Consider the following 25,682-nt stretch of genomic DNA (forward strand, 5'->3'; position numbering starts at 1 on the left):
ATTCATTCTTAGTGGTGGACTCCCATGCTAATGAGACAACAAGACCGTGACACAAGCTTTCCTCCAGAAGTATGCAGTGAAGTACCATTTTTGTAGAATGGAAGTAGAAGCCTATTCCTATCCCAAAGTTCTGTCAAAGCACAAAATCTTCAAGAAATACCCCATTTCCAGTCTGAGGGAGCTGTGCTTGAATGACAACTGGTGATAAATTGTCCAATTTATTGTGTGAATTGTGTAGTAGAAAAATTTGGCAGTATTCTATTACCACCTTTCTATCAGATGTCCAAATGGTTTCAAATATTTTACCTAGACTGAGCAAGAACTCTTATCAGTCAGTGGGTTTTCTCCTAATATGAAGGGAAAAGTGCGTCCATTACCCAGTGTGAAACTGAAGTTTCTCTGTTAGACGTCTGAAAAAATACTTTGGCCAAATAAGACTTTTTTTACTCGATGCCATCACCGCAGCTGGGCTGGATGAGCTATTGCGCGTATATTCAAAATGTATTTAGCCTGCTTTCAGAAAGTAATTTGTTTGATGTCACAAACTGAATGCAGCTCTTGGTGCTCTCTCTCGCATATACCTTCACCTTCCCATACAGTCCTGCTATGATAGGGTGTTAAATATGAAGTGATAAGTGGTAATTGCTACTACAGAGCCTTGGATATATAAAAATGGGTTGAATAACATGTTTCCTGTATAGTATACTAGCAGGCTGCATATGGGCAAAATGTTATTATCTGATGTTATAAGAGGCATACATTTTTAAGACAGTCAGACATTTCTAAGCCTGGCCTGCGTCTGTGCGTGTGTCATATTGCTGATCTGCTAGTGCACAGTAACACTGAAAAATTCCCAGTGTGTCAGAATAACCCAAACAGAAAAATGACATTTTCATATGTGTCCCTCCATGTGTTTGCTTTCTTCCAAAACTTACCATCTTTATCATGTTCAAAAATCTTTTCAACAGTGTTTCAGGGCTCCCATCAAAAGGATAAAGAAAAGATGATTTAGCTTTGATAGTCATAATGTACACAATGCACAGGTACCACTTACAGATAGCTCTATTACAGAGGTATGAGAGTAAATGAAGAGTCCCACTACCTTCCTGAGCTGCTGGAGACAGTAGACCTAGCTGGTATCTGGCAAGGCATAAAATGTAGTATTAAAATTAATGCTACCTTTTTTAGAATACTATATGCTATCTTGCAGTAGACGTACACAGCATTATCTGTAATTAAACTTACAAAGCACTTTCATACTATAAAATCATCTGTGAAACAGAGAAAGAGAAAAATGCTCTGGGTTTTTTTGTAACTTCTACCTATTCTATTTAATCTTTCTCTTCTACATTGAAATTTTATGGAAAGTTTTGAGTCATAACAGTCCCACTCAGATTTGAGTGCAAAAGGAGTGGACCAGATGAGGAAAAAAATAACTTGTGCCAAGTGCCAAGATAAACATGTTTTTCCTGAGATTTTGCAAGTTCCTTTTATAAATGCAAAGTCTTAGGAGCTGAAAAAAAAAATGGTAGAAGGGCCATCTTCAGCTCAGTCTAGTGAAAATGAATTTGATTTGTCTTGCTTATGTAGCTTCCAAAACTGGAGGTTCATACAGATCTCCAACTGGAGTATTTTTAGAATTTTATATCTTAATACTTTAGAATGTCTTTTTCTGTAACTTATTTGATATAATGTGAAAGTCATGCTGCATATAGCTTAGGTGTAATAATATACATATATATGTTTTTAAAATTAACGATCTCCAGATTCTATTGGAATTATATATCTGTTTACAGGCCTGTTCTAGTCCTACTGGGTTAGACTTGGGATCAGGTACTGTGTTTGTAAAGTAAATGAAACATCTTTTTAATCTCTGAAGATACGAATTCAGTAGCCATAATGTCTATACAAAGCCACACATACCCTATAAAAAGATGTAAATTTAGATTAATGCCATAGCACTTAGAACGATAATTTGGTCTGTATAAAGCTAAAACTGTAAATATCCTGTTCACTGTATATCCTTGTGTTTTCTTCCTAGTGCTGCAGAAAATGCAATATTTAGTTACATAATTCTGTCTTAATGGTTTTTCATTGAATTCCGGATTCAAGTCACCTGTACAACTAAACCTCAATCAGAAGTTCAGATTTTGAAATTTAACTTTCTCTGCAGAATCTCTTTTTTGAGCAACTGTATATGAACTTAGTGTTACTGTATTCTTTGGTTTGAATATTCAGACATGTGATCGTAATTCAACATAGTTGTCTTGGGTAGATGTTAGGTGTGTATAAACAATTAATTACTATTTTTGACACTTGAAAAACAAATATGTGAATACAAGTGCAAAATTTTAAAGGCATTAGTATATAAATATGGCTGGCCCATCTGCTACCACAAGCCAAATGGTGCTGTTTCCCAAAGTTTCTTTATTAACGGCATCAGTAGTAACCAGAAAAGCTGAGGGGTGGTAGCAGAATGTAAGAATAAACTAATCCAGTGCATGTACATTTTTTTCTTTGTTATTCTGACATTTCGCTGTTGGGAAAATGCTTTTTGGCAAGGTAGCTCCTGGAGGTGGAACTGTAATTGTTGTCTCTTTCCCCAAAACTAAAACCGTGGAGAGGTGCAAATGTCAGGCTTTGTAGAAAGTACCAAAGGTGCTGCCTGAGCTACTAAACCAGATGGGGTCTGCACCAGGAACTCTAGCCAGGGTGATTTTCTCACATTTCTGAATGGTGTCCTAATTTTGTTATGCTGATGAATGCTTGCAACACCATTCTAGCCCCGGGCTTAGTTGGTAAGGTCTGCATATTTTTAGGTTGTGTCATCCAAAAGTTTACAAAATAGTGACATTCACTTCAAGCAAGTGAAGCCAGCAGTCAGAGATCCCCACTTCCAGTTCTGTAGCGCATCACTTCCCACAAAATAAAATAGGGAATGCCAGAGCTGGGAAGAAAGCAGCATAATTTCCTTAGGTTTAAGAATGGGTGAATTAGCTGGGGAAAGTGCTCGAGAATGCAGTCATACATGTTTGAATGTTTTGCATTATTTTGATTCCTATCCCCTTGGGTTCTGCCATCTAATGTCATTGTTTTTGCCAGAAAAAGGTACTGTGCTCATGATTTTTTAAATGCATACGTTGTGTATCTCACAGAATTAATTAGAAAGTCTTTATTTTTGTGTGAAGATGGAGAAAATAAGTGTCGTTGTAGGACAGAGTGCTGAAACACAGTTTTAAAATCTGTATTAGTGTTTAAGTGTAAAATGAGCTAATACCACGTATTTAAAAAAGCTAAAGTAACAAATACCTATAGGCAGTTCCTCTGACTTGAAGTGGTAGCACAAAGTTTGTTCTCAAAATGGAATGTTTAAGTACTCTCATTAAATATAATAACACAAAATTGCTGTAAAAATTGCCCGTTTCTAGGTGGTGATCTCTACATATATTTGTTGATTTGTTTAGTTAATACTAAGTTATTCGATGCACTGAATTCTCTATTTCCATGTTACAGGTCTGTTACCGCAGCTATTAGGAGTAGCACCAGAGAAGGCCATAAAACTTACTGTAAGTTTGCAAATGGATTGATTTCACATCTCTCCACATTATAAAGTCCCTCTAATTACAATTGGCGCGTTAAGGATTTTTATCCTTAATGTGTCAGCAACATGGTAGAGTGTATTCCATCATTTTTGCTTGAAACAAACTTAATTATAACAGCACAAAACAACTGTTTATCTCTCTCGTGAACATTACAAGTGGTATGCAAGTCACATGCATTTTAAGAATCTTACTGAAAACTTACTTTTGGACTCACTCCAAAATATAACAACTTGTTCAGCTCATCTGTTTGTTTGTAAGTAGCGCAGACCTTTGGTTTTACTTCTTAGCAAAAAATGAATAATTATTTATTGGACATGGAGAGCTTTTTTTTTTTTATTTCCACGTGGTTCCTGTATGTTTAATTCTAGTGCGACAGGAGATAATATGAGTATGTAATGAAGTGTTGGTAAGAAAGGAACTTGTTTGCATGCTTTTTTTTTCCCCCTAAATGTTTTACTTCTGTAATTTAGTTATTTCTCGAATGATTTTTAAGGCACTAAAGAATTTCTTATTATAACCCAATCCTAATGTATTGGTTATTCACGTTAAGTTAGTATTCACCAAAGCTACTAGTATGCATTTTAAAAACCAGAAAGGTACTTAATGCTATTAATTGAATTGCTGTTGTGTTAAAAATTATTATTGAGCATTGTGATATTAATTTGAAATTATATTTAAATTTGTAAATATACTGAGCATGTCTAAAATCTTACATGTTTTTATAATTAATTTTCATATCTTATTATTTAATTAGTGATTGTTATCTTTTTTCAATAATAAATATGTGAATCATTCTGCAAATCTTTGTTAGAAAGCAAAACATAGCTTTACAATATTTCATGTAAAATCCAAGATCTGTTTGATATCTGTTAGTTTGGTAGCTTCATGGATGTATTTGCATTTTCAGTTGCACAGAATTTGCAGCTGTTGAGTGTTTTCTCTAACCTTTTAATTTATCAGCTTTCATAAACGTTTGTTTTTTAAGGTTAATGATTTTGTGAGAGATAAGTTTATGACTAAAGATGGCTCCGTCCCACTGGCTGCAGAAATTCTTGCTGGTGGCTGTGTAAGTATCTTTAATTTCCTTCGTATGAGATAGATGAAAGCGCAGTGTGTAAGATGAACTATGTGGACTAAGGCTTCTGTTTAACCACAGATCCGGTTCAGGAGCAGACTCTACTAGAGCATCTCAGTTCTTTCCTAGATAGGCCAGCCGTTCTTGATGAAAGGGTAAATGTTTGGGTGCATTGTGCCTTTCAGCTGCGCTGTATGATTCTCACAGCTTAAAGTTTGTTTCCTTAATAAAGAATGTGTCTTTATTCATGTTGGCTGTAGCTTATGGCCTAAGGAGGATTCATGCTAACCTTTCCAGAAGTTAATAATTAGTTACTACTTTGTGGCACCCACTCTGCCACGTCACTCCTTTCCTGATGTGTTATTGCGCCCACTAATTTTCACTTTTTGCAGTGATACTGACTTTTTGAAATGGCAAAAACTACTCATGCTTCTTTGAGTTCATAGCAGACGTAGGCTGTGTAATGTTAACTCAGTACATAATGCATTCCTGAATGTAGGCTGTATTTAAAACCCACTAAGTTTTTAAGAGTGTTTTGCTTGCACGAAGTAGTATCTTAATGAACAACTGGCATATTACTAGGTAGGTGATAATACTTCACGGTTTGGTCTAGTTCTGTCTGTTCATATTATAGCTTACTTTATCTGGTATATTGATTTTGTTCAAGCAAATGTAAATACTTTAGGTAAAATGAATAGTTGTTCAAAGACCAGTGCACTTTACAGATAAAGAACACTGTTTATTTAAACCGGCTTTGATCACTGGGGCACAGCAATGTTGGTATATTTTCAATCTATCTTTGTTTCTGCTGTCGTAAGACAGATGAGGTCACATTTTCAAGCAGCTTCTACCTGTGTCGAAAACTACAGTGAGCAGCAACTTAAAAACAAATGCTTGTGTCTTAACCTCGGTCGGTGCGGAGATTTGTGCTGTATGTGCTTGCAGAGAGCCTACTGCGATTATCTCTGAGCCTCGGGGTGCAGTGGCTGGGCTGCCTTGCAGGCTGAGAAGCCCTGGCTTTCTGTAATTCTCAGGGGATGGGGCAGGATTTGGCTGCTGTCTCACTGCTCCTTCTGTTTGATCACTGACCTGTTGTAGACTGCCAGGTAGGATCCCCTTGTTCTGTAACTTTAGGAGCAGTCAGGGGAGAAAAAAGAAGGGGGGTGGGGGGGGGAGAAGAATGTGGGTCTCTAAAGCCCTAAATAAAAAGCATGCTGTAAATGAAGGAAAAATGCAATAAAGTGCTTGCAGAGTAAAAAGTATTTGCCCCTTACACTAATAAAACATCTTATGAACATAGCAGCCATAGAGAATTCAGCAAAATTTTCATTTTAAATGTCATTTGATCTAGAGTTTTTATTTTTACAGACTGCTGTGAATTTTTTAATGCAGTACAAAAAGCACTCTTTGCAGAGACCTGTCATTCATGAGAAAGCTGCAGCGAGCTTTTTGCCAGTAGTTCATTGTAAACTAAGGATCTGCTTTAAGAGATAGGTGGTTTGAGACCTATTTTAAACCTGCTGTAAATGTTGCCTTCTCCTATTTGGTATTTGAAATATATATTAAGAATGAGATGCTGCATAAAGTTGTAGCGGTAGACGTGCAATGGCAGAATGCCCTGAGTTTTCTTTTAACTGGAGTGCTCCACTTAAGGGCATACATAGCCTAGTGCCAGGTGATAGGTTGCAACTTGTCTTTTCTGCAGGTGGTCTTTGTGTTTTTTTGTAATTTTAAACCCAATTCAGACTAGCAACAGAGACTCTCATTACAAGTGGTGCCTAGCTTTTTGGGGTGAATTTTTCTCTCATGGTGTAAATATATGCATAAAATATGAGATGCCAGAGACAGGCTTATTCCTATAGCTTTCAGCAGTGTATTGGTCTAACTTTTTGTCCCCATTTAAGCCAACGTGAAACCTGCGATTTCACTGTGGAAACAGTAAGGACACTGTTGAACGCTTTTGAAAATTTTCAGTCTCGGATTTTTACCTCATTCCACAATGTAGTAATCGCTTATGTGGGAGGCAAGAAGACAGGAGTGCATGATGTGTTAGAGTCTAAAAAGGGGCAGCCAACTAAGATGAATTTTATAAAAGACACTTTCCCTATCACCTTTCTGCTCTCCACGTCTAATTCTCAGCTGTGATTCTGTAACAAACACAGATGTTAAATTTTCCTTCTTCTGTGTTTCTGTTTCCTTGCAATGCATTCATTGCTTCTGCAAGGACTGTGTGCTGGAACGAGTGCTAGATTTTAATGTTTTAAATACCAGCCCTGTGAGTACAGTATAGCATTAATACCTAAGAAAGGGAGGACGGAGCAGATACTTGGATGGTTTGGGCTGTTCAGTAACACAAAGGGCTTTGAAGGGGTCAGTATCACCTGAGTAGCTCCACTCCGCTGTTTGCCCAACCATTGCCAGGCGTTGACTTTTAAGTCCCCAAGGAGTTCGCTTTGCATCATAATTACTGAGAATTAGTACACATGGCTGACTTTTGCACTTGTAACTAAAGCTGATTGTTTCATTGAACAAGTCTCTTTCTGTTTTGTAAACTGTTTTCTCTCCTAAAAAAAAAAAAAAAAAGAAAAGAAGAAAATAGATCTTTAACTTCATGACCTCCTGGCACTTAGTTCAGTTAACAGCCTGTTTCATAGCTTTTTATTATGTGAAGATGAAAGTGATAGTTGGTTGAGATTTTTTTTTGAGACCCCCCAAGAATATAATTAAAACTCTGACCTTTATATGTTTATACAGAATCTTAAAGGAGGGTTGTTATGTAAATTACTAACTCAAAATTTCCTTCTCCTTTGTTTGTAAGAAATTTTCCTAGTGACTATGGTATTTGTTACCCATAGAAATATATGTAACTTCCAGATTTGCACAATGCCTGACACCCACTGTGAACTCTGGTCTCTGCTGTGCATTTAGGACTCTCATCACTCATGCGAATCCTATATAGCCCTTATCATTATTAGACTAGTAAAAAGCTTCAGTTCCAAGACATAGTGTAATGATACTGCAGAGCTAGAATCTGCTGAGCATCTAAACCACAAATCTGACTTAACCTCCTTGAATGAAAAAGTGCACAAATATGGTAGGTTTGATTTCTACTCGTGCTGTAACTTATCTTCAGGGATTCTTTAATAAAAGGATGATCTTGGGTAAGCTGTAAGTACAACTTGAAATCTCTCTTTTTTTTACAGTGGTAATAATCTTGACGTTTCTGTAAGCTTTTTTTCATGGTCTTTCAATTTATTTTATATTTTAAATAAAATCACTAGTCATACTGAGTTTAGCTGCTTGCTTCTTTTAAACTTAGTTCACTTAAAAGCTTCTGTTAAAAGTAACCTGATTTTTTTGATTGGTCATTACTCTTATTTTTTTGAGTTATGTTAACCAATTGAAAACTCTTCTTGTAAAAGTGGCGTAAATATTATTTTTGGGGTTTTGAGGTGTTGCCTTTAACACTGAGTTTTTAGGTGAGACAGTAATTTTGCGTAGTTCCTTAAATAAAGCAGTTCCACGTTTAATTGAAAAAATTACCTTGTGTGTCTGGAAGTAACCGCGAAAGATCTGCAAAGATGCAAAATGGAGTGATCGTAAAACACATACAGAATATTAAGAAAAACAGAAGTATCATAGCATGACTAAAAAGAAAGAAATAGCTGTATAATATACGTTGCCTCGTCTGCATTTACTAATTATCTAGGTAAACCGGAGGCTTAATTTTCAGCAAGAAAAGAGAAAAACATTTTGCTTTATTAACCTTTCCTTCTGCTCTCCCTCCTCTTTCCGAGCACACGCAGTCTTTTCCTTCCCAGCTGCTCAGTGTGTGCTCACTATTAGCCGGTTTAAATCATGTAGCATAGTACAATTACAGACCCCGTACAGATCTGCTTTTATTTAAGTTGTCAAGACAATTTTAGGCATATTTCTAGAGACTTTATTGTAATCGTAATAAAGTTAAAACATATTGGACCTGCTTGGACAACCTCAGCGCTGCTTGGAACATAAAAATTAGATACGATTAAGGTGGAGTTCATCTAGAAAGTGCAAAATCCTGTCCAGAATTAATTTTTATAAGAAACATGATGTGAAATTCCAGATGAATTGTGCCAAATAACCGATCCAGTGCAAATAGTTTTATTAAGCTACTTACGACATTGATTTTATGTTTCAGAGAGTAATAAAGCTAAGTCCACAACTGAGCTGCATTTTCTCTGTGGCATTGCAGTGGAGATGGAGGGTGTACGGACTGCAATTCCCACACTTCTCAGATCTCTTACTTGCAAAAATTCAGGAATTCTAAGTTGTAGGCTAAAGGAGACTGAAGGTGTCATTCTTGCTTTCATTATTCAGAAACCTAAATCTGATAAAATTCTCTTCTATTTGGCAAGGAAGGCTGAGCTATGGGTAAAATGAAACTGAGCATTATGTATGCCAGGGGAAAAAAATCTCTTCATGTACATCTGGGGAAAAACAAAAAAAAAAAAAACCAACAACTATCACACAGAAAAGTTCTGCTGTAGTTTATTGAGATAGTTAAGTAATGATGGTCTTCTTGATGATTGCTCATATTAGCTTTGAAAGCAAATGGCATACATCTCTTGAACTCTTAACAGATTTATTCTCAGAGGTCTGTTCTCCCTGTAGTCAGGGAATCTCACTTCCATTACTTTCAAGGGGAGTTCTACCTGCATCTGTAAAAGTCCAACATTCACATTTCTTGTTTAAGGAAAAGTTCAGACAGTCCTGATACTTTTTTTTTTGATTAAATTTAAGGCTATTTTCTCTTTACTTAAAATTTATGTTGTTAAGTAAATTAATTAGATTTAAAGTCAATTTAATATAATAAAATGTAACAGAATATGCTATAATTAATTAGGTATTTTTAAAGTGTCGTTTTCTCCTCTCAACCACTATAATTGTAGTTATTTTCAGCTTACTGAAAATAATTTAAACTAATTGTAAACTTTTGGTATAAAAACTCCCAGCTAGATCTGAACTTAAATTTAACTTCACATTTGCAAACCCGTTGTATTTCAACATTGCTCTGTTTTAATTGTCTCTGATTAATTTTCAGCTAATCTTAGATTCAAACCTTATAACGAAGTTTGGGAAGGCAACATACAGTAACATAGTAGCCCTACCCAGAGGTTGTACCAAAGGGTGGTGGACTTCCTAAAGTAGGGTTCCTCTTTTTCTTTGACCTCACCCCACATTTCCTTGCAGGTTTAGATGTTGTAAAAAATAGCTGAAAATTTCACCCAGTTATACCTGTTTAAACTGGCCTTTCCTGAAAGCAGTAAGGAGTTATGCAGTGCATGATTTCACTCTATTTTGAGTTTTCCTTTTGGATTAGTTAATTTTTTTTCCCAAAGGTATTTTCCCATAACAAATTAGAAGTGCTTTCCCCTTTTGCTTCCCCTCTCCTCTTCCTTTTCATTTCCTCCCGTAAAAAAAAAAAAGGGAAATTTTTCAAACTGTAAAACAAGGAGGGATGCATAGGTTTAGGTTGAAATGTTTCTGATTGCAGAACCGAACATTCTGAACTCTTAAAAAGCCCATTTTTTTCCAACAGACATACTTAATATTCTTTCCATTTGAAACATATTCTTTTTTCCCCTATTATATTAGAAATAACAACTGCAAAATTTTATGTGAACTAACATTACAGTTTAAAACATGTATTTGTTTTGACAATTATATTTTACTACACATCCCTTTCTCCTATGACTCCTTCTTTTACTGGCAGTAAAATATTTTAGTGTTTACCAGTGCAGATTAAAAAAAAAAAAAAACAAACCAACAAAAAACCAAGCCTTAAACTCAAATCAGGAATTAAAATCTAGCTTTCTATGAGAAAAAGGAAGATATTTATGATGTCACAGTAATTTATGATGTGACCAAGAAATAATGGGTCACAGTTTTAATACAGCTACCATGCCTTAAGACTTGAAAGGTCTGTAAATCATTAAATGATTCTACAACTAGTCAAAATAGACAAGTAGAGCAGACAGAGCCAAATGTTAACATATTTGACAGGTCTGTAACTTAATTGCTTTTATAATGTCAATCAAGTAGGCTCCACTTTGATTTTTTGGCTAGGCTTCTAAGAACTGAATTACCTATAACGTGGAAAATATCAAATCCACAATTTTAATTTTTTTTCCCCACTGCAGACTTGGTCAGTGCTTCTAAGCAAACCATAGTCCTGTTTGTTTCTGTTTAGCCAGCTCATTAATATACCACTGTAGGACAGTCGGCACAACTTGTATCCAAGTCTTGGAAATGTGTCTGAAGCAGTAGCAGGAATGTACTTCTGTTCAGGCTAATTGCAATTCTATTTATGAGCACTTCTACGTGAGCATTTGAAGGAGCTTGCTTTATGTTTTATGTACACTTGGATGTTAGCAAGACACTGGGATTCTAGCAGTGTTCACTGTTTGAGCTGCCCAAAGTAAAAACTTCGCCAGACCAAGAGAAGGCTGTCCTCAGAAGACAAGAAAGATTGAGAAGAAAAGGAGAAAAAGACAGTTCCGCCTGAGCAGCATGAAAGCGCTTTCTGTGCTAGCCTGGTCAGGGTAGTGAAAAGCAGATGATTGAGGGCTCAGGAAATCTCCTCGTGATCTGAAGAAAAGGTGTTTACTATATGAACTCCCATTGCTAGAGAGCATTATCAGAATCCTGTATAGACAGGACCACAGATGAGAGGGACACAAAATAGCATGAGATGGCTTGTCTGGATTTTTGAAGCCAGGCTTTATTGGGAAAAAAGGTAGCGTAGAACCAAGCTTTTGAGAACCCAGTATGCTTTGCCCTTGACATACAGAGCCACGTAATTAAGGTTGTCACCTTTGAAATCTGTAAGAAAAACAGTCACTTTGGACAGATGTCTGTTACTCGGGAGCACTTCTGGTAACAGGCAGGACCATAGTGAAATCATCTCTGCAGCAGCTCAACATGATTCATCTGATGCTCTTGGGATCTTTTGCCTTACAAACACCACAACTTTTAGAGGTAGCTTGAAGCACTGCAGTGGCACTCCGTAAATCCGGCTTCTAAGCCATGTTCTGTCGTAGAGTCAGTGTGTGATTTTGTGGTGAATCATTGAATAGTTCTATGCCTTAGTTGCCCTTTATCATACAGTGAGGATGGCAATTCTTCCATTCTTGCATCCCTTGAGTGCGTTTTTAATTTAGATTTTTTTTTTTTTATGACAGGAAAAATATCTTTATTTTGTGTCTGCATAATGCTCAGCACTTTAGGAACCCTGACTTTAATTAGGATTAATGGATGCTAGCAAATGCACAGGAAAACAAGCTGCATCTGGCAACTGGCAAGGAGCAAGGGCCTGGGACAGCCTACGATATTCAGTATGACCAAATGTGATAAACAATTGACTAAAAAATTTGGAACTTGCACCTGCTTGTCTTTTTTTAAAGTGAACGAGGAAGCAAGACATTGTAAATGATTTCTTTTGCAGAGCTTGATTTTGGATAATCGTATAATATGTTGCTTATGTATTTTAATGGTTGCCATTAATTGCCATAATTGCTATCCCTGGGTGATATTGTTGGGAAATACTAACACTCTAATAGCAGTAGTAATCCCTTCTTCATCCATGAAACCTTAAAAAGTGATGTGACAAGTTGGATGGGATGCAGAAGAAAGATCTAGGCTGACCCTAAATGCTCTTAGCTGAGAACAGGAAAAAGGCTATGATTTGAAGTAGGTAATAAGGTTAATTAAAGGCACAAGAACAGTTGATGGTCAGTAGTGATGAAAGGAAAAGAATCTAGTACTTTCTTCTGGGATGGAAAACACAGAATTTTCTTCCTGAATTGCAAGCTGTATTCTCTTCAGAACCTACACCGAAGCTTTCAAATGGAGATGTAAAAGCCTTAGGAGATTGGGTCTGGTGTGCTCATTTCTTATCTAATCTCATAAGGGCACAAAATGCAGTTACATTAAAAAGAACAGGAATTTCTTGTCTTAGTGTAATGAGGGGGGTGAAAATCTGTTTATTTTCCAGTAAAGTTGATTACAAGGTGATTTGAACACGTGAAGAAGTAGAAAACATTCTGACTTCTTAAACTGGAGTGTTATTAAGCAGTTGTTATTAAACTTTTTTTTTTTCCCCCCACAACGGAGTGGGTTTTATTTCCCCATGGGCAGAAAAAATAAGTACCTCAACTATTTCTACTTCTCCCTTCTGTTCAGTAAATTAGAAAAGTAGAAGGAGGCATGTGATAGTACTGTATTACTGTACAAGACTATACTGCCATCGAGAGGTGTTGGGTGATATCATACCAAGTACAGAGTTGAAGAGCTGCAAAATGAAAAAACCAACCCCTCAAAACAGCTTGTTTTTAAAAATTCATGTGTGTGGCTGCATAGCTAGCTGTCCGTGTGTTAAAGCACATTGAACATGTTATAGCCATGCAGATTTCTAGCTGTGTGTGTATGAGGAGTTCTTGGATGACAGAGGTATTTCCCTTTTATTTTCTTGCTTTACATCAAACCAGACCATAACTGCTTGTGATTAGGTCAAATGTTAAATTCTTTCAGAATAATATGGGCCCTTTGTGGGCCCTTACAGATAATTATCTGTGCAGTACCTCTAGGTATCCACTGCTATAAATAACTCAAAATTGCAGTTTTTATTTTAATCACATGATAACAACTGAAAAGTGATAGATTTGCTTTTACAGTCTGATCATTTGTTTCTTTAAAAAATGATTGGAAGAGTTGATAAGGAATTCAGAGTTGAGGGTATTCGTTTTTTTAACTTCAGTATAGAAAAATTGGTGTTACTGAGAACTATCTGTATTAAACAGTTGATGAAGTTGATTTTTGTGACAGCTAGTGGAGAAATCACTAAGCTTGAGCAACCTGAGCTTAAGCTGTGTTTATACTGGCCAAAAAAATAGGTTTCAGATTCTGACCTTTGGGAGCATATTTCGAAATTTTAAAATGAGATACACTTTCAGCTGCAAAAGTTAGCAAACAGGAGGGCAATGTTCTTCAACTTTTGGCCAAACAGAATGAATGAGCAGGGTGATGTGATGTGCTGATGATGTTTTGTCAATTTTTTTCCATAACAGTTTATATATATTTATATTTATATATATTTATATATAAATATATAAATATATATTTATATATTTCCATAACAGTTTATAACACTGTGAAGAGACTGGGGAAAAAAAAAAAAAGAGATGAGATTTCTTTCGTTGTAGTCACTATGCAAAAACTCAGGAAGAAGACAGAAGCCATGCTATTGTGATTCAAGCTACTTGATTTGGAGATCAGGATATCTGGAGACTCTTACAAGTTGTGCGTGTTTGAGCTAGGGGGACGCAGGCACTGGGCATACAATTAACCTCTTTACCTCAAATCCCCTTCTTGCAAAACTAGAGCCATTGTACTTTCCTCACAGGAGCACTGGGAGGGAATATCATTAATATTTATGAGACACTTGCATACTATGATGGCGAATAACGCAGTAGTAGACAAGCAAGAAATAATTTCATTAGAGTGTATAGTAGCCATCTCCGGTTTGCTTCCCCTCCCTTTTGAGAGTAAGGAGCTGCAGTTACCAGCATAGGTGGTTAAATAACAGAGTGGTAAAAGCTCCCCACGAGGCGACTGTACTTGTTACCACTGGAACTGCCTCTGCACGGGCTGTTAAACCAGCCTTCCTCTCCATCACAAAGCAGGCAGGTGGTAGAAACCCTCCTACCGGGACCCTCTGTCAGGTATTGTCTGGCTCATCGCTTTCAGTTATTCACCATTTGACTTTTTGGAGTCTATCTTTGAGCAAATTCAGAGGATGACACAAGTTGTTCGGGGAGCTCTGGGCTAGTACTTGGGCAGTTTTGTGGAAAAACTTCACTGGAAATTTCCAATGTCTTTCTTCAGACCTGCTTTGTGGGCAGCAAAACTGGTCATCTTTTTAGTAATGCCTGGTGCACGCAGGTCTCAATGTTTTAAAAATCTGAATGCGGCGAGCTTGATTGTACAAAGTGGGTAAATAATAGTGTCCCCAATTTTCAAATAGCAAGCTGAAGCAGAGGAAGTCTTGTGTGATTTACCCAGAGCCACAAACATCTGATACTGCAAGTGTTGAGGCAGCCAGGTTGGACATGCAAACATAAACATTTCTATGTGCTGGTACCTGATGTACTTCCCATTTGTTTGAATTCAGAAATTGTTTGCCTTTATTCTCCTTTAAAATCACTTATATGTTTCTGTTTCTTTAAATATGCCATTCACTTATAAACATTTTTATAGATTTTTAAGTTGCTCAGTGTTTTGGTTTGTAATAATAATACCAATACCAATAATAATGCTTAATTTTCTTGTCATCTTTTAAATTTCAGTATGGTTTTTCCCATACTGAAAATTAAAGGAACACTTCCCATGGAGTCATGGCACAATGAACTGCAAGAATATCATACTGAGGCAAAGTAGTTTATTTGTGCTGAGATAGATCAGTGGGTATGAGTTTTTGAGTAGTGTGTTTTAGAGGACATCTGTGGTATAGCAAACTTGCAAATGAACACTATCACCTGCAATTTGGATTTTATCCTTTTAAGAAGAAAATATGTGTGATGGCATGTGGGAACGCTTAATATTTGTAATACATAGACCAAAATGTTTATTACATAGGAATTTGTAATTCACCATAAGGACCTTTCCAGCATATTTTTTATTTATTTTGAGACTTTGCAAGACGAGTAGACAAGTAAAAGAAACAATTTTTTGTTTTGAATGCTTACTTACTTAATATGTTTCAGTTTAAGTGCAAAACTGAAGTCAGCATATGTGCCAAATAATTTATCAGTCTAATTTCTGATGGCAACAAGAATAGCAGTTTTATATGTACCAGGATTCTGGTTTGGTAAAAGCAGTTAAATTAAATTATGCCAATTTGAAAGTCAAAACCAGTTGAGTTACACAAGAGCATGCTTTTTCTGGTCAAAATAGGAAACATTTGGGATATTTTGGGGGTTATGTAAAGACTTTAATTTGTAACCACACTGTGTATGCTCAGTCTAAGTGGTAGACAAGAGTAGTTGTTCATGCGATTTGCTGTTTCTTCAGCACATTATTTAAACCATATTACTGCATTTTTTTTTAAATTTTGAATGATAGTTAATCTGAGCTATGATTAATTCTTTTAACATTTGGATAATTTAAAAAAGATGTGCCCATAGTGTTTACATACTAGACATGGCTAGGTACAAGTGCTTTTAAATCCAGCTTCTTTCACTTTAGTCATTACGTTCTAGAAAAAAAAACACAGTTGTTTTGTTGTGGGGCGGGTGAGGGTTGCCCTTTGCATAGTTTGTGTGATTTCAGAACCTAGAGAAGGGCATAGCTGTTGGGCCGCATAATTAAGAAGTTCGCAGAAGTTAGAATGACACTCTGTTGAATTTGGGCCAGATGGAGTTTGAATGAGGTTTTTTTGAATACACTTAGGTAACCTTCATGTTACCTTTTTTTTCTTGTTTCAAATTTTTAACTCTGGATCTGTCGGTGTAGCAGAAAGGTTATGCCCTACGTTACATAGTGTGAAGGAGATGAACTCTACGAGAACTAGCGGGGAGTCTGAAATGCTTGCCACCGTTGCGTTTTAAACTGAACTTTCAAAATCAGTTGAGTGATGTCTTCCCAACAAATGGAGACTGACACATTAAAAACATATAGTAGTTCTTGATTAATAGAATCCTTCAGTCTTAGACCTTCTTTTTTTTATTACCTGGTGCACAAATAATGAAGTGGAGCTCAGGCTGTTGAATCAAACAGAATTCAATGGCACTGAAGCTGGTATTTCAGTGGGGTTTTAAAAAAAAGCGCAATATATCTGCAGTTCTGGTCTTTGGAATCCACATGTTCTTCGCTTTATGAACCCATGCCAAAATTGAAAAAGCTTCTGCCAGACTTTTTCTCTTCAATAGTATGTTTTCACTTTCTATGTACTGGCATGCACATCTCAGTTTCTTTACTTAGGTACTGATTCTTCCTTTCAGTTCCTTACTTGCTTTACAACGTTCTTGGCTTGTCAGTATTGCATAAATTGGTGTCGGTGCATGTATTCTTGCAGCAAGAATTGAGCTAGTGTCTGTTGGATGTACTGCAGTGTCCTGCAGTGGCTGACCTCCTTCCTCTCTCTTCTTCCTGACCGCTCATCTCGTGGGAGGGTAGGTTTCTTACCTTGTGAGCTGCAGTTTATTAACTAATACTAAAACTCTTGTCTGCTAATAGCTTAACTGACTGCAGCAGGATTAAAAATGTCTTCTCCTGAACGTAACAGGACGTACGCTGCAAATAACGTAGCGGGTTAATGTATTGCCTTCCCCTTTTAATTTCAGGCTGGAGGTTCTCAAGTGATCTTTACCAATCCACTGGAAATTGTCAAGATTCGATTACAGGTGGCTGGAGAAATTACCACTGGTCCACGAGTTAGTGCCCTGACTGTATTACGGGACTTAGGCTTCTTTGGTCTCTACAAGGTATGGGATTTTTTATATATACATGAATTAAAAGCCAATTATGAATATTTCAAATCAAAAGATGATTTCATTGTTCTCACAAACTTTCATAGGTGGACATAATTGCACTTTTAAAAACATTCTTCCTTATTATGTGATATTATATCTTCATTTTTCATTTCTAACTAAGGGAAGTTAGAATGTTTCATGGTTTTGAGCATGTGGTTCTTGTGGATCTTACTAAGATTTCTTTTCTCACTTTGGCAGGTGTAAGTATTGTTCATTAAGGATTAGTTTGTGATTACTGATGTTCTCTCTGGTGTAAAAATAAACTTATTTTCATCTAATTCATGATACAGAGCTCACAGTTTTGGAGCTGTGCTTTTGCTCTTCTGTGTTTGATTCAGCAACTTTTCCCAGATGTCATTGTTAATTTGGTGATGGGAATTAATTGCAGCACAATAACAGTGAAGAAATACAGACAGTGGGAACCCAACATAAAAATAAACTCCTAAAGCAGGCTTCCCTTTGCTACTTTAGAAGAACATTGCCACAAGTAATACCAGGAAAAGCTGCTTTTATGAGTGTATACTACAAACGCTACAATTCTGCTTTCTACATTACTTTCCTCACATAGATATGTAAATATGTAGAAGCAAAATTAGGTTTGGTGTTAGACTGCAGCAGGATTAGAAACATATTCTGTTGACTCTAAGAGGATGTATGTTGCAAATAATTTAAAGGATTAACATTCTGCCTTCTACTTTTAGATGGGGGAACTAGATATGGAGGACTATGAAAGGTCTTGAAGTACTTTGAGATAGCCAGTACACACACTATTGAAACAAAAACTGCGATGAATGCTATATACTGCAGAGCAGCATGTGGTGTTTCTTCAGATTCTGCAGCCTATTTCTCAGGAGAAAGCTTTCACAACACCCATTTGTCCCAGTATTTCTAATGCAGCAGGCAGCGTTCCTCTGTTTCTTATTTACAGCAGTGCAACTGTAAACTGAAGATGCTTCAAAAACCACCAAGTGAGCCCCATCCCCCTCCTCCACAACATTTAAATTCCATCTCCATTTTTAAGGATCCAATCCTTTTAAATTGTTCTGTTAACATTAGAAAGAGGAAGCCTGCCCGGGAGTAGATGTATGTATGTTTTGGCCTGGAGAGAATTTGCAGGTCTGAATAGGATTTAATGGGGAGTTGTTTTTCCCTTTAAATTGACTTGCTAATTTTTTAGGTGTTTTACTGAAGCTGATGCTTTGTGTAAACTCCTAGTAAATGGCATTATGGTGTTGATCAGGTCAACATTTACAACTGAAAACATGGATATGGTAAACAGTCTGCATCCCTGAGGCTGTGCAGGAATGGAGGGCAGCTACTGTGCAGGAGTGGAGGGCAGCTACTGACTTTTACTCAGACTAGTAAAAATAAAACGAGAAAGAGTGATGAACTAGTTTACTAAAGTTAACAGGTTTTAGATTATTTTTTTTTTCTCCTGAATACCTACTCTTGGTGGCTGAGCAGAATTTGCTACATTTTTATATTTTTAAATGGCATTAATGTCTTGAGTCGTATTGTGATTTATTTCTGTTTTCTAGAGTAGGTATTTTGTGAATATTTGTAAGGAATACACCTGAACAGGAGCTGGTTACAGCACTGTGATACATTGAAACAGGCAGTTATTTAATCACAAGCTACACAGTTTCATCAGTTCATTCATTAAGTCCACTTACCTCCACAAAAAACAGCCACAGAAGGGTTTTGTTATGTTTTTTCTCTTCTGTTGTCTCTGTTTCTGTCTCTCTCCACCCCTTCGCCCCGCTCCTTGTGTTCATATCCTTTTGTATGTCCAATTTGGGTTCATTGCTTACGAAACCTTGACTGATTTGGCAAAACTAGAGAATTTAACTTGACAATCGCAGTCATCCACCCAACAGAGCACAGGCCACATCAGAAGGCTTGTGTCCAAGTGCACCCTTGGTCACCGCTAGCTTTGTCATTGCACAGGTTTGTGCGGTTGTCCACCAAACACTTCAGCCCTGTAGCCAAAAAAATAAGGCAGTCTCCCTCTCCTCTATGCCAGTGTTAGTACAGCCTGATCTGGAATGGGAAACTCATTAAAACTAAAGCCTCCTCCTCACAGCTTAGTTTATTTTGAACCCAGACCAGCTCACTCTGTAGCTCCTCAGGGTGGACAAGTTGCTTCATGGCATGGGGAACCCATCAGGCTGTATCAGAGGAGTTTTATACTACCTTGAGGCGCTTGCGGAGCAGCAGTGTTAGAGGCAAAAGCAATCCTCTTCTGAATGCTTGTGCTGAAGCTGGCAGTGCTGGTGAGGCCGGCAGGGATTAATAACTCATTGCATGTCCGTCACCAGCCCCAGAAAACACTGCCCAGAGGAATCAATGGTCTAAACTGAATTTCAGCCAAGACTCAATTTTGTAGGTGCTATCTTCTCTGGTGGTGCTTCTAGGAAACTAATTTAGTGAGTATAATGATGTTCACCAGGTGAACATCAAATAATAATAAATGTTCTACTAAAGGGAACTGAAATATCTTGATACATTTGGAATGCTTGTATTCTTAACGAATCAAATTAGCTTTAAAACTATGAAACGGGAATGAGGGTTTTGTGTCTATCAGTACTTTTCATGTGGTTCACTCTTAACATGAACAGCTCCTTCATTTGCATCTTAAGTCTTTGTTTTAGCTTTGTCTTTTGTGTCTCAAGCCCTGAATGTACTTATATTAGTAGATCTAAGTAAGACTCCATACATACTGCTGCAGAAAAACAAGAATAGATACTTGTTTTAGAAAACAGTTTTATTTGTCAATCTTCGAGTTTGTTTATAGGCTTGATGGGCCTTCATCTAAGTGTTCCAGCTGTTTAAACACTGGTCTGTCTTAGCCATGATGTTGGACCAACTGATTCAAAAAATTCTAGACTTAATTTCAGGAATTTTCATTTGAAATAAATAGATGGGGTTTTTTTCCCCCCATAAGTTTTCTTTAAAAAATTTGTTTCAGAATCCAAAATTTAAATGTAATATTTCATTTCGTAGTTCATAACTTTTTTGTTTTCATTTTTTTCTGTTTGGTATGGCCTGAATTATTTTTTTTTTCTTTTGTGGCCAAAAGAAAGCAAATCCAACAAAAATTAACTACTCCATCAGTTTTGATTCAAGACCATAATGTTCCTCCTTTTCCACTTGACTTGTTAGAAATTCTTGTAAAACTGCTCTAAGAAGGGTTGACTGCAGTTTTCTACAGCAGTTTCCACTATTGACCATCCAAATAATTCACTTCTGATGCCTGGATTAATGGATATCAAGTGCCTGTAGTGCTGTGTCCCTGGAAAAGGGGAAGATGGCCACTGTCTAGATGAGGCCAAGTAGTGCGGGATAGTACAGGGATCTGTGCAGAGGAACAACATCCTCCATTGCTTATAGAATTTCCTTAAAGGTCTTGCTTTGAGATGGGAAGAAAAGGGATTCCCTCAACCTAATGGCTGGCTGGTGAAATCCACGGAGAGCAAAGATCAATGATTTTTCTGTACTGCCAGCAGTGGAGAAAATAGGCTTGTTATACAGATAGAATAAATGGAGGGATATCACGTATTTAACAGGAAGATGGTGCCCAGAAGACACGAAGTTAACTTGAAACCATAATGATAATTTTTCAAAATAGGAGCACAGATATTTTTGAGTGACTGTTCTTTTTGTGATGAATGAGAGCATTACCAGTCAGTCTGCAAGCTCATAGTAGAGCCGAAGCGTTTCCATGGCTTGTCAATGTGAGTTTACTTCTGTGTTGATAAGTTACAAACCTCTTAAATCTGGTCACCTAGTCTGCTGCACACTGACTTTTCTGTTTCTCTTGCTCCGCTTTGGTGGTGTTTTGCTGCAAGGACTGCAGTGAAAATTCTCTTTTCCCAGTTCAGAAATAAATCATCTTGAAAGCTGTTCTTACCACCATAGATCAATCCAGCATGCTCTTCTTAGTTCCTGTGAATCTTTTAAGTTGAAATTCAGATGAAAATCTGTAAGAGTCCCATATAGTAGTCAGCAAGGAAGAATGTACTTTCATTAATTTTAACTGCAGCCAGAAGATGCGAAGAATTACGTATGTCAGTCTTAGCTTCATGAGGCAAATTCCTGCATGTCTCAACATCTACTGCTTTTTGTTTGAATTCTTATATTTTGTGTTAATTTCTACCTATGAAGCATTTTCTGTGGATTTTAAAATAAAATGCCCATACACCCCTGATAGATGTAATTTCAGTGTTCCTGTCTTGCATAAACAGAGAAAACCAGGGCACAAATAAATCTTATGTCTCATGTCAACAAATTAACAAAGGAAATGCTATGTAAACTCTTTTTGCATCCAGCTGAGTGAATCTTGTATTGATTATGATTGTAATTATCCCAGCATTCTAGTCCAAATGAATAGCTGTTTGAGAATCACTGAGAAGCTGGGTTGCATAGTTTTGATGCCCCTCTATAAGAGTGAGATTAATGTTCTTTTGGATCATTCCTTGCATGTTACTGTGGTCACTATGCTAGTGGCGCAAAACAATTCACAGTAGTACTCTGCTGAGACCTCTGCTCTGTGCTCCACTCTATTTGCAGACTTGATGTTAGAATCATTTGTGTTGAAAGCCAGTCTGGAGGTCATCTAGACAACCCAACCCAGTACTTCATGACCGTCATGGTTTAAAACAAACAAACAAACAAACAAAACCAGAAAAAGTCACCCTTTTCCTAATGCCTAATTGGAACCGGTCATGTTCCAGCTTTTGTCTGTTGCCTCTAATCCTTCCACTGTGCACCTCCAAGAAGAGCTGTCTTCCCTGCACCCTCCCTAGTAGTAGTAGAAAAGAGCAGTAAGGTGTCTTCTAGCCTGCACCTCTTCGAGCTGAGCACACTGGGTTCCCTCAGCCTCTTCATATACCACGGGCTACCCAACTGGCTTGATGGCCCTGCACTGGTCTCACTCCAGCATGGCAACATCTGTCTTGTACTGGAGAGCCCAGAACCGGACACAGGACTCCAGATGTGGTCTCACCAGTGCTGAATGGAGGGGAATTCCAGAGGTGTGCTTCCCTTGCACCCTTGCTACTACAGCCCAAGGTGTGGCTGGCTGTCTTCTCTGCAAAGCGGCATTGCTGACCCATGCTTAACTTCGCCACCAGTACCCTCCATGCTTTTTCTCCAAAACTGGTCTCTGGCCACTCAGCCTCAGCCTGTAGTGCTGCATAGGGCTATTCCAGTCCAGATGCAGGACTTTGCTGATTTGAACTTCATGATGTCAGCCTATTTCTCCATCCTGTGAAGGTGTCTCTGAATAGCAGCCTTGCCCTGTAGCACACTAGCTACTCCATCAATTCAGTATCATCCGCTAATCTGAGAGTGCAGCTCATGTTCCACCAATTTAACTATGAAGATACTATAGCAGGCCATCTCAAAAGCCTTTCTCATAGTCAAGGTGTACAACATCCATTGCTGTCCCCTCATCCACGGGTCTGGCAAACAGTTGGCCAGCTGTGATTTGGTAAATCCATACTGGTTGTTCCCAGTCTCTCTCTTGGCCTTCATATGCTTGGAAATGGCTTTTGGGAGCATTTGTTCTATAAACCTCCCAGGGACAGAGGTGTGCCCATACAGCTTGTAGTTTCCCAGAGCTTCCTTCTTGCTCTTCTTCAGGATGGGTGTGATCTTTCTCTTTTTCCAGTCATCAGAACCCTCTTGACTGACTTGACCTTTTGAAGGTAATAACAGCCTCACAAGGACATCAGCCAGCTATCTTGGCACCATTGGAGGTATCTCTTCTGGTCTCACGGATTGTGTGTGTGCAGGTGGCTTAAGTGCTCTGTCTGTATGTAATGCTGTGCTCCTGCAGATTTGTCTGGCAGGCTCATGGCACTGAGAGGCCTGAGGGCAGATTTTACTAGTAAAAAGCAAGGCAAAAGTAATTTCTCTGCCTTTTCCATGTAGTTTATCACTATGTTTCCTGTCCCCATAGAGTAACAGCCTCTCAGTTTATTTAGTTGTCCTTTCACTGCTGATGTGCTTATAGAAGCCCTTTTTACTCCCCCTTCGCATCCCTTTCTAGATCCAGCTCCAGCTGACCGTTGGCTTTTCTGACTCCATTGCCGCATGCCCAAGCAGCAGTTCTGTGTTCCCCCATCCCCACCTCTGCTTCCTTTTTACTTTCTGCATATGAACTCAATCATGAGTTCCCGCTTCATCCATGCTGAGACTGTCCTCGAAGATCTGTATTATCCTGGTGTACCTTTGTAACTCTAAAAGTTTTTATTTGGGCGAAAATTGGTATCATGCATAGAGGACTGGGTCAGATAATTTAGATCTCCTCTCCTTCTCTTCCTCACCAAAGAACTAAAGACCAGTAGGTCTGGAAAAACAGAGGGCTTTTTTCACTTCAATATATTGTCCATCATAATAAGTACAACAACTTAAAGCCTCACAGCCTCACTGTGCCTTTGCTGGGTGTTCAGATACTAGCAATTCTGTAATGATAAGCAACTTAGAAATAAAATGTACTGTAATTCCAGCAATAAAACGATTTGACACATAGAGCTCGTTAGGCGAACTGCTGGGCCAAACCCCTGTAGTTCTTTAAAGCTAGAAAGCAAATATTTTTTTCTGCCTTTGTCTAAAATTCTGTCTACTTGTGTAAATAAATATTTTAAAACATTGTACTTCTCAAACCCCAGCTGCTCCTTTGGGGAGGCGTGTAGCAGCACTCTTGAAGAAGGAATTTGTTTCCTCTATTTGTCTTCTTTCTGCCAGTAATTGTTGCTGTGAAAGCACCAGGGCATGGAAGCTTATGACTAGTAAATTCTTCTTTAGCTATAGATGTTCTGTAGATGACAGCTATTCTTAAAAATATAGAGACAACATATCCCAGTTAGGGAAAATATCATTTAACCTAGTGCAAAATGTCACTTGTGTTGGCAGAAATGGGAAAGGATATGTTTCTGGTTTTTAGTATTTTTAATAGGTTTTATTTAATTTCTGGTCACAGTAGAATATTGAAGTGATCGTACAAGATTAGCTAATATATTTTCTGTCTTCTGCCTGTCTTACACAGTAATATGCATAAAGTCCCGTTAAAGTCAGCTGAATTTATATTCTGTTGGTTTCAAAAGATATCTTTAAAGTGCTCATGTAAATACACATTGTAAGTACACCTACTTATTTTGTGCATCATGGAAACTCATATCCATACAATATCTGCCATGGAACGTTTAAAAAATGTTACGCTTTTTATAAATAATCATTCTGAATAGTGCTTTACAGCATAACAGACAGTGTCACTACATAATTTTGCACAACAAAGTTATTTTGTGATCCCAAGAAGATGGTAAATAATACGGTAGTAAATGATTCCTCGAGGATAGGATACGTTGGTTGTGGTAATGTTTATGATTACAATTACTGGAAGGTGTTCAGCTCAGGTTTGTGCTTTGGCTGATATTGCCAATACGGTTTGCATTTCCAAAACTAGTCAGAAAAGCTTCTGAAAGTCTCTTCTTCAATTTTTTTGACAACTTCATAAACGGGCTTCTTGTGTCTTGACCTGGAAAGTGCAATCTCAGTTGACAGGATGTGTATTCAGCTCCCGCCTGGTAGCTTGATAACAGCTGAGGTATTTCACCTCTTGAAGTTGTGGGTTTACAGCAGGATGATAAACATACACAACAGAGTAGTAAAAGTTTTGAGTTACATTAATTTGCGTCCACCATGCCTATTTGGGACTGTCTTCTATGTGAGAACTTGCACTTCAGAAATTTTCTTTGAAAATAAGCAAAAAAAAAAAAAAAAAAAAAGCCCTTCCTCCTAATAAGTGCTACAGTTTTTGTCTGCAAACTGAATCTGAATTGCTGGCACAGCATTTGAAATCAGCGTTTATTCCTCTAGCTTCGTGTGCTAAATCAGTTTCGTTTATCGGTTGGTGTAAATATATGGGAATAAAAACCTATAGCAGCTTTTAAGGCAATGTCATTTTACAGTAGAAGAATTTACAGCCCTTGAAAGCAAATGCCAGTAATATTTGACTGACTGTTACCAAACCTGTTAGGGCTCCGATTCCAAAGGGTTAAGTCTGTAGTAAAACCCAAGAAGAATGCAAAATGATCAAGAAATGACATGCTGCCTATTGTTTGTAGCTATAGGATCAAAATAACAATTATACATGCCAAATAAATTCTAAACCTGTAAAGGAGAAAAAGAGGGGGTGGCTGTAAGTACAGGTGCCAGAAGCATTAAATAACCCTCTCAGACAAGGTGCACCACTGTTGTCTTGAATGCTGCTAGGTCCCCCCAGTCTGGCATTTTCCCCACCCCCCCGCACCAGACAATGTGCATTCACTGCAGGAGACTGGGCTAAGCCCGCGTCTCCCAGACCTGCCGGCTCCTTCTGCCCAACCCGACACAGAGGTGCCTTTGTCAGTATAATTACCCTCCCCTTGTAGT

The 25,682-nt window shown here is 37.7% G+C and overlaps 1 protein-coding gene across 4 annotated transcripts in view; it reads left to right on the top strand.

Annotated features, from left to right (window-relative positions):
- The window catches only part of SLC25A13 (solute carrier family 25 member 13), a 108,858-nt gene that overhangs the window by 66,670 nt on the left and 16,506 nt on the right, over nucleotides 1-25,682 (top strand). For all 4 annotated transcript variants that reach the window (XM_075746140.1, XM_075746139.1, XM_075746138.1 and 1 more), the window contains 3 exons: nucleotides 3,514-3,566; nucleotides 4,588-4,668; nucleotides 17,058-17,198. In XM_075746140.1, the coding sequence (XP_075602255.1) occupies nucleotides 3,514-3,566; nucleotides 4,588-4,668; nucleotides 17,058-17,198 (275 nt within the window). The remainder of the gene's footprint in view (nucleotides 1-3,513; nucleotides 3,567-4,587; nucleotides 4,669-17,057; nucleotides 17,199-25,682) is intronic.

The sequence above is a fragment of the Balearica regulorum genome, chromosome 2 (assembly GCF_011004875.1).
Source record: "Balearica regulorum gibbericeps isolate bBalReg1 chromosome 2, bBalReg1.pri, whole genome shotgun sequence".
In the NCBI taxonomy this organism is placed as follows: domain Eukaryota; kingdom Metazoa; phylum Chordata; class Aves; order Gruiformes; family Gruidae; genus Balearica; species Balearica regulorum.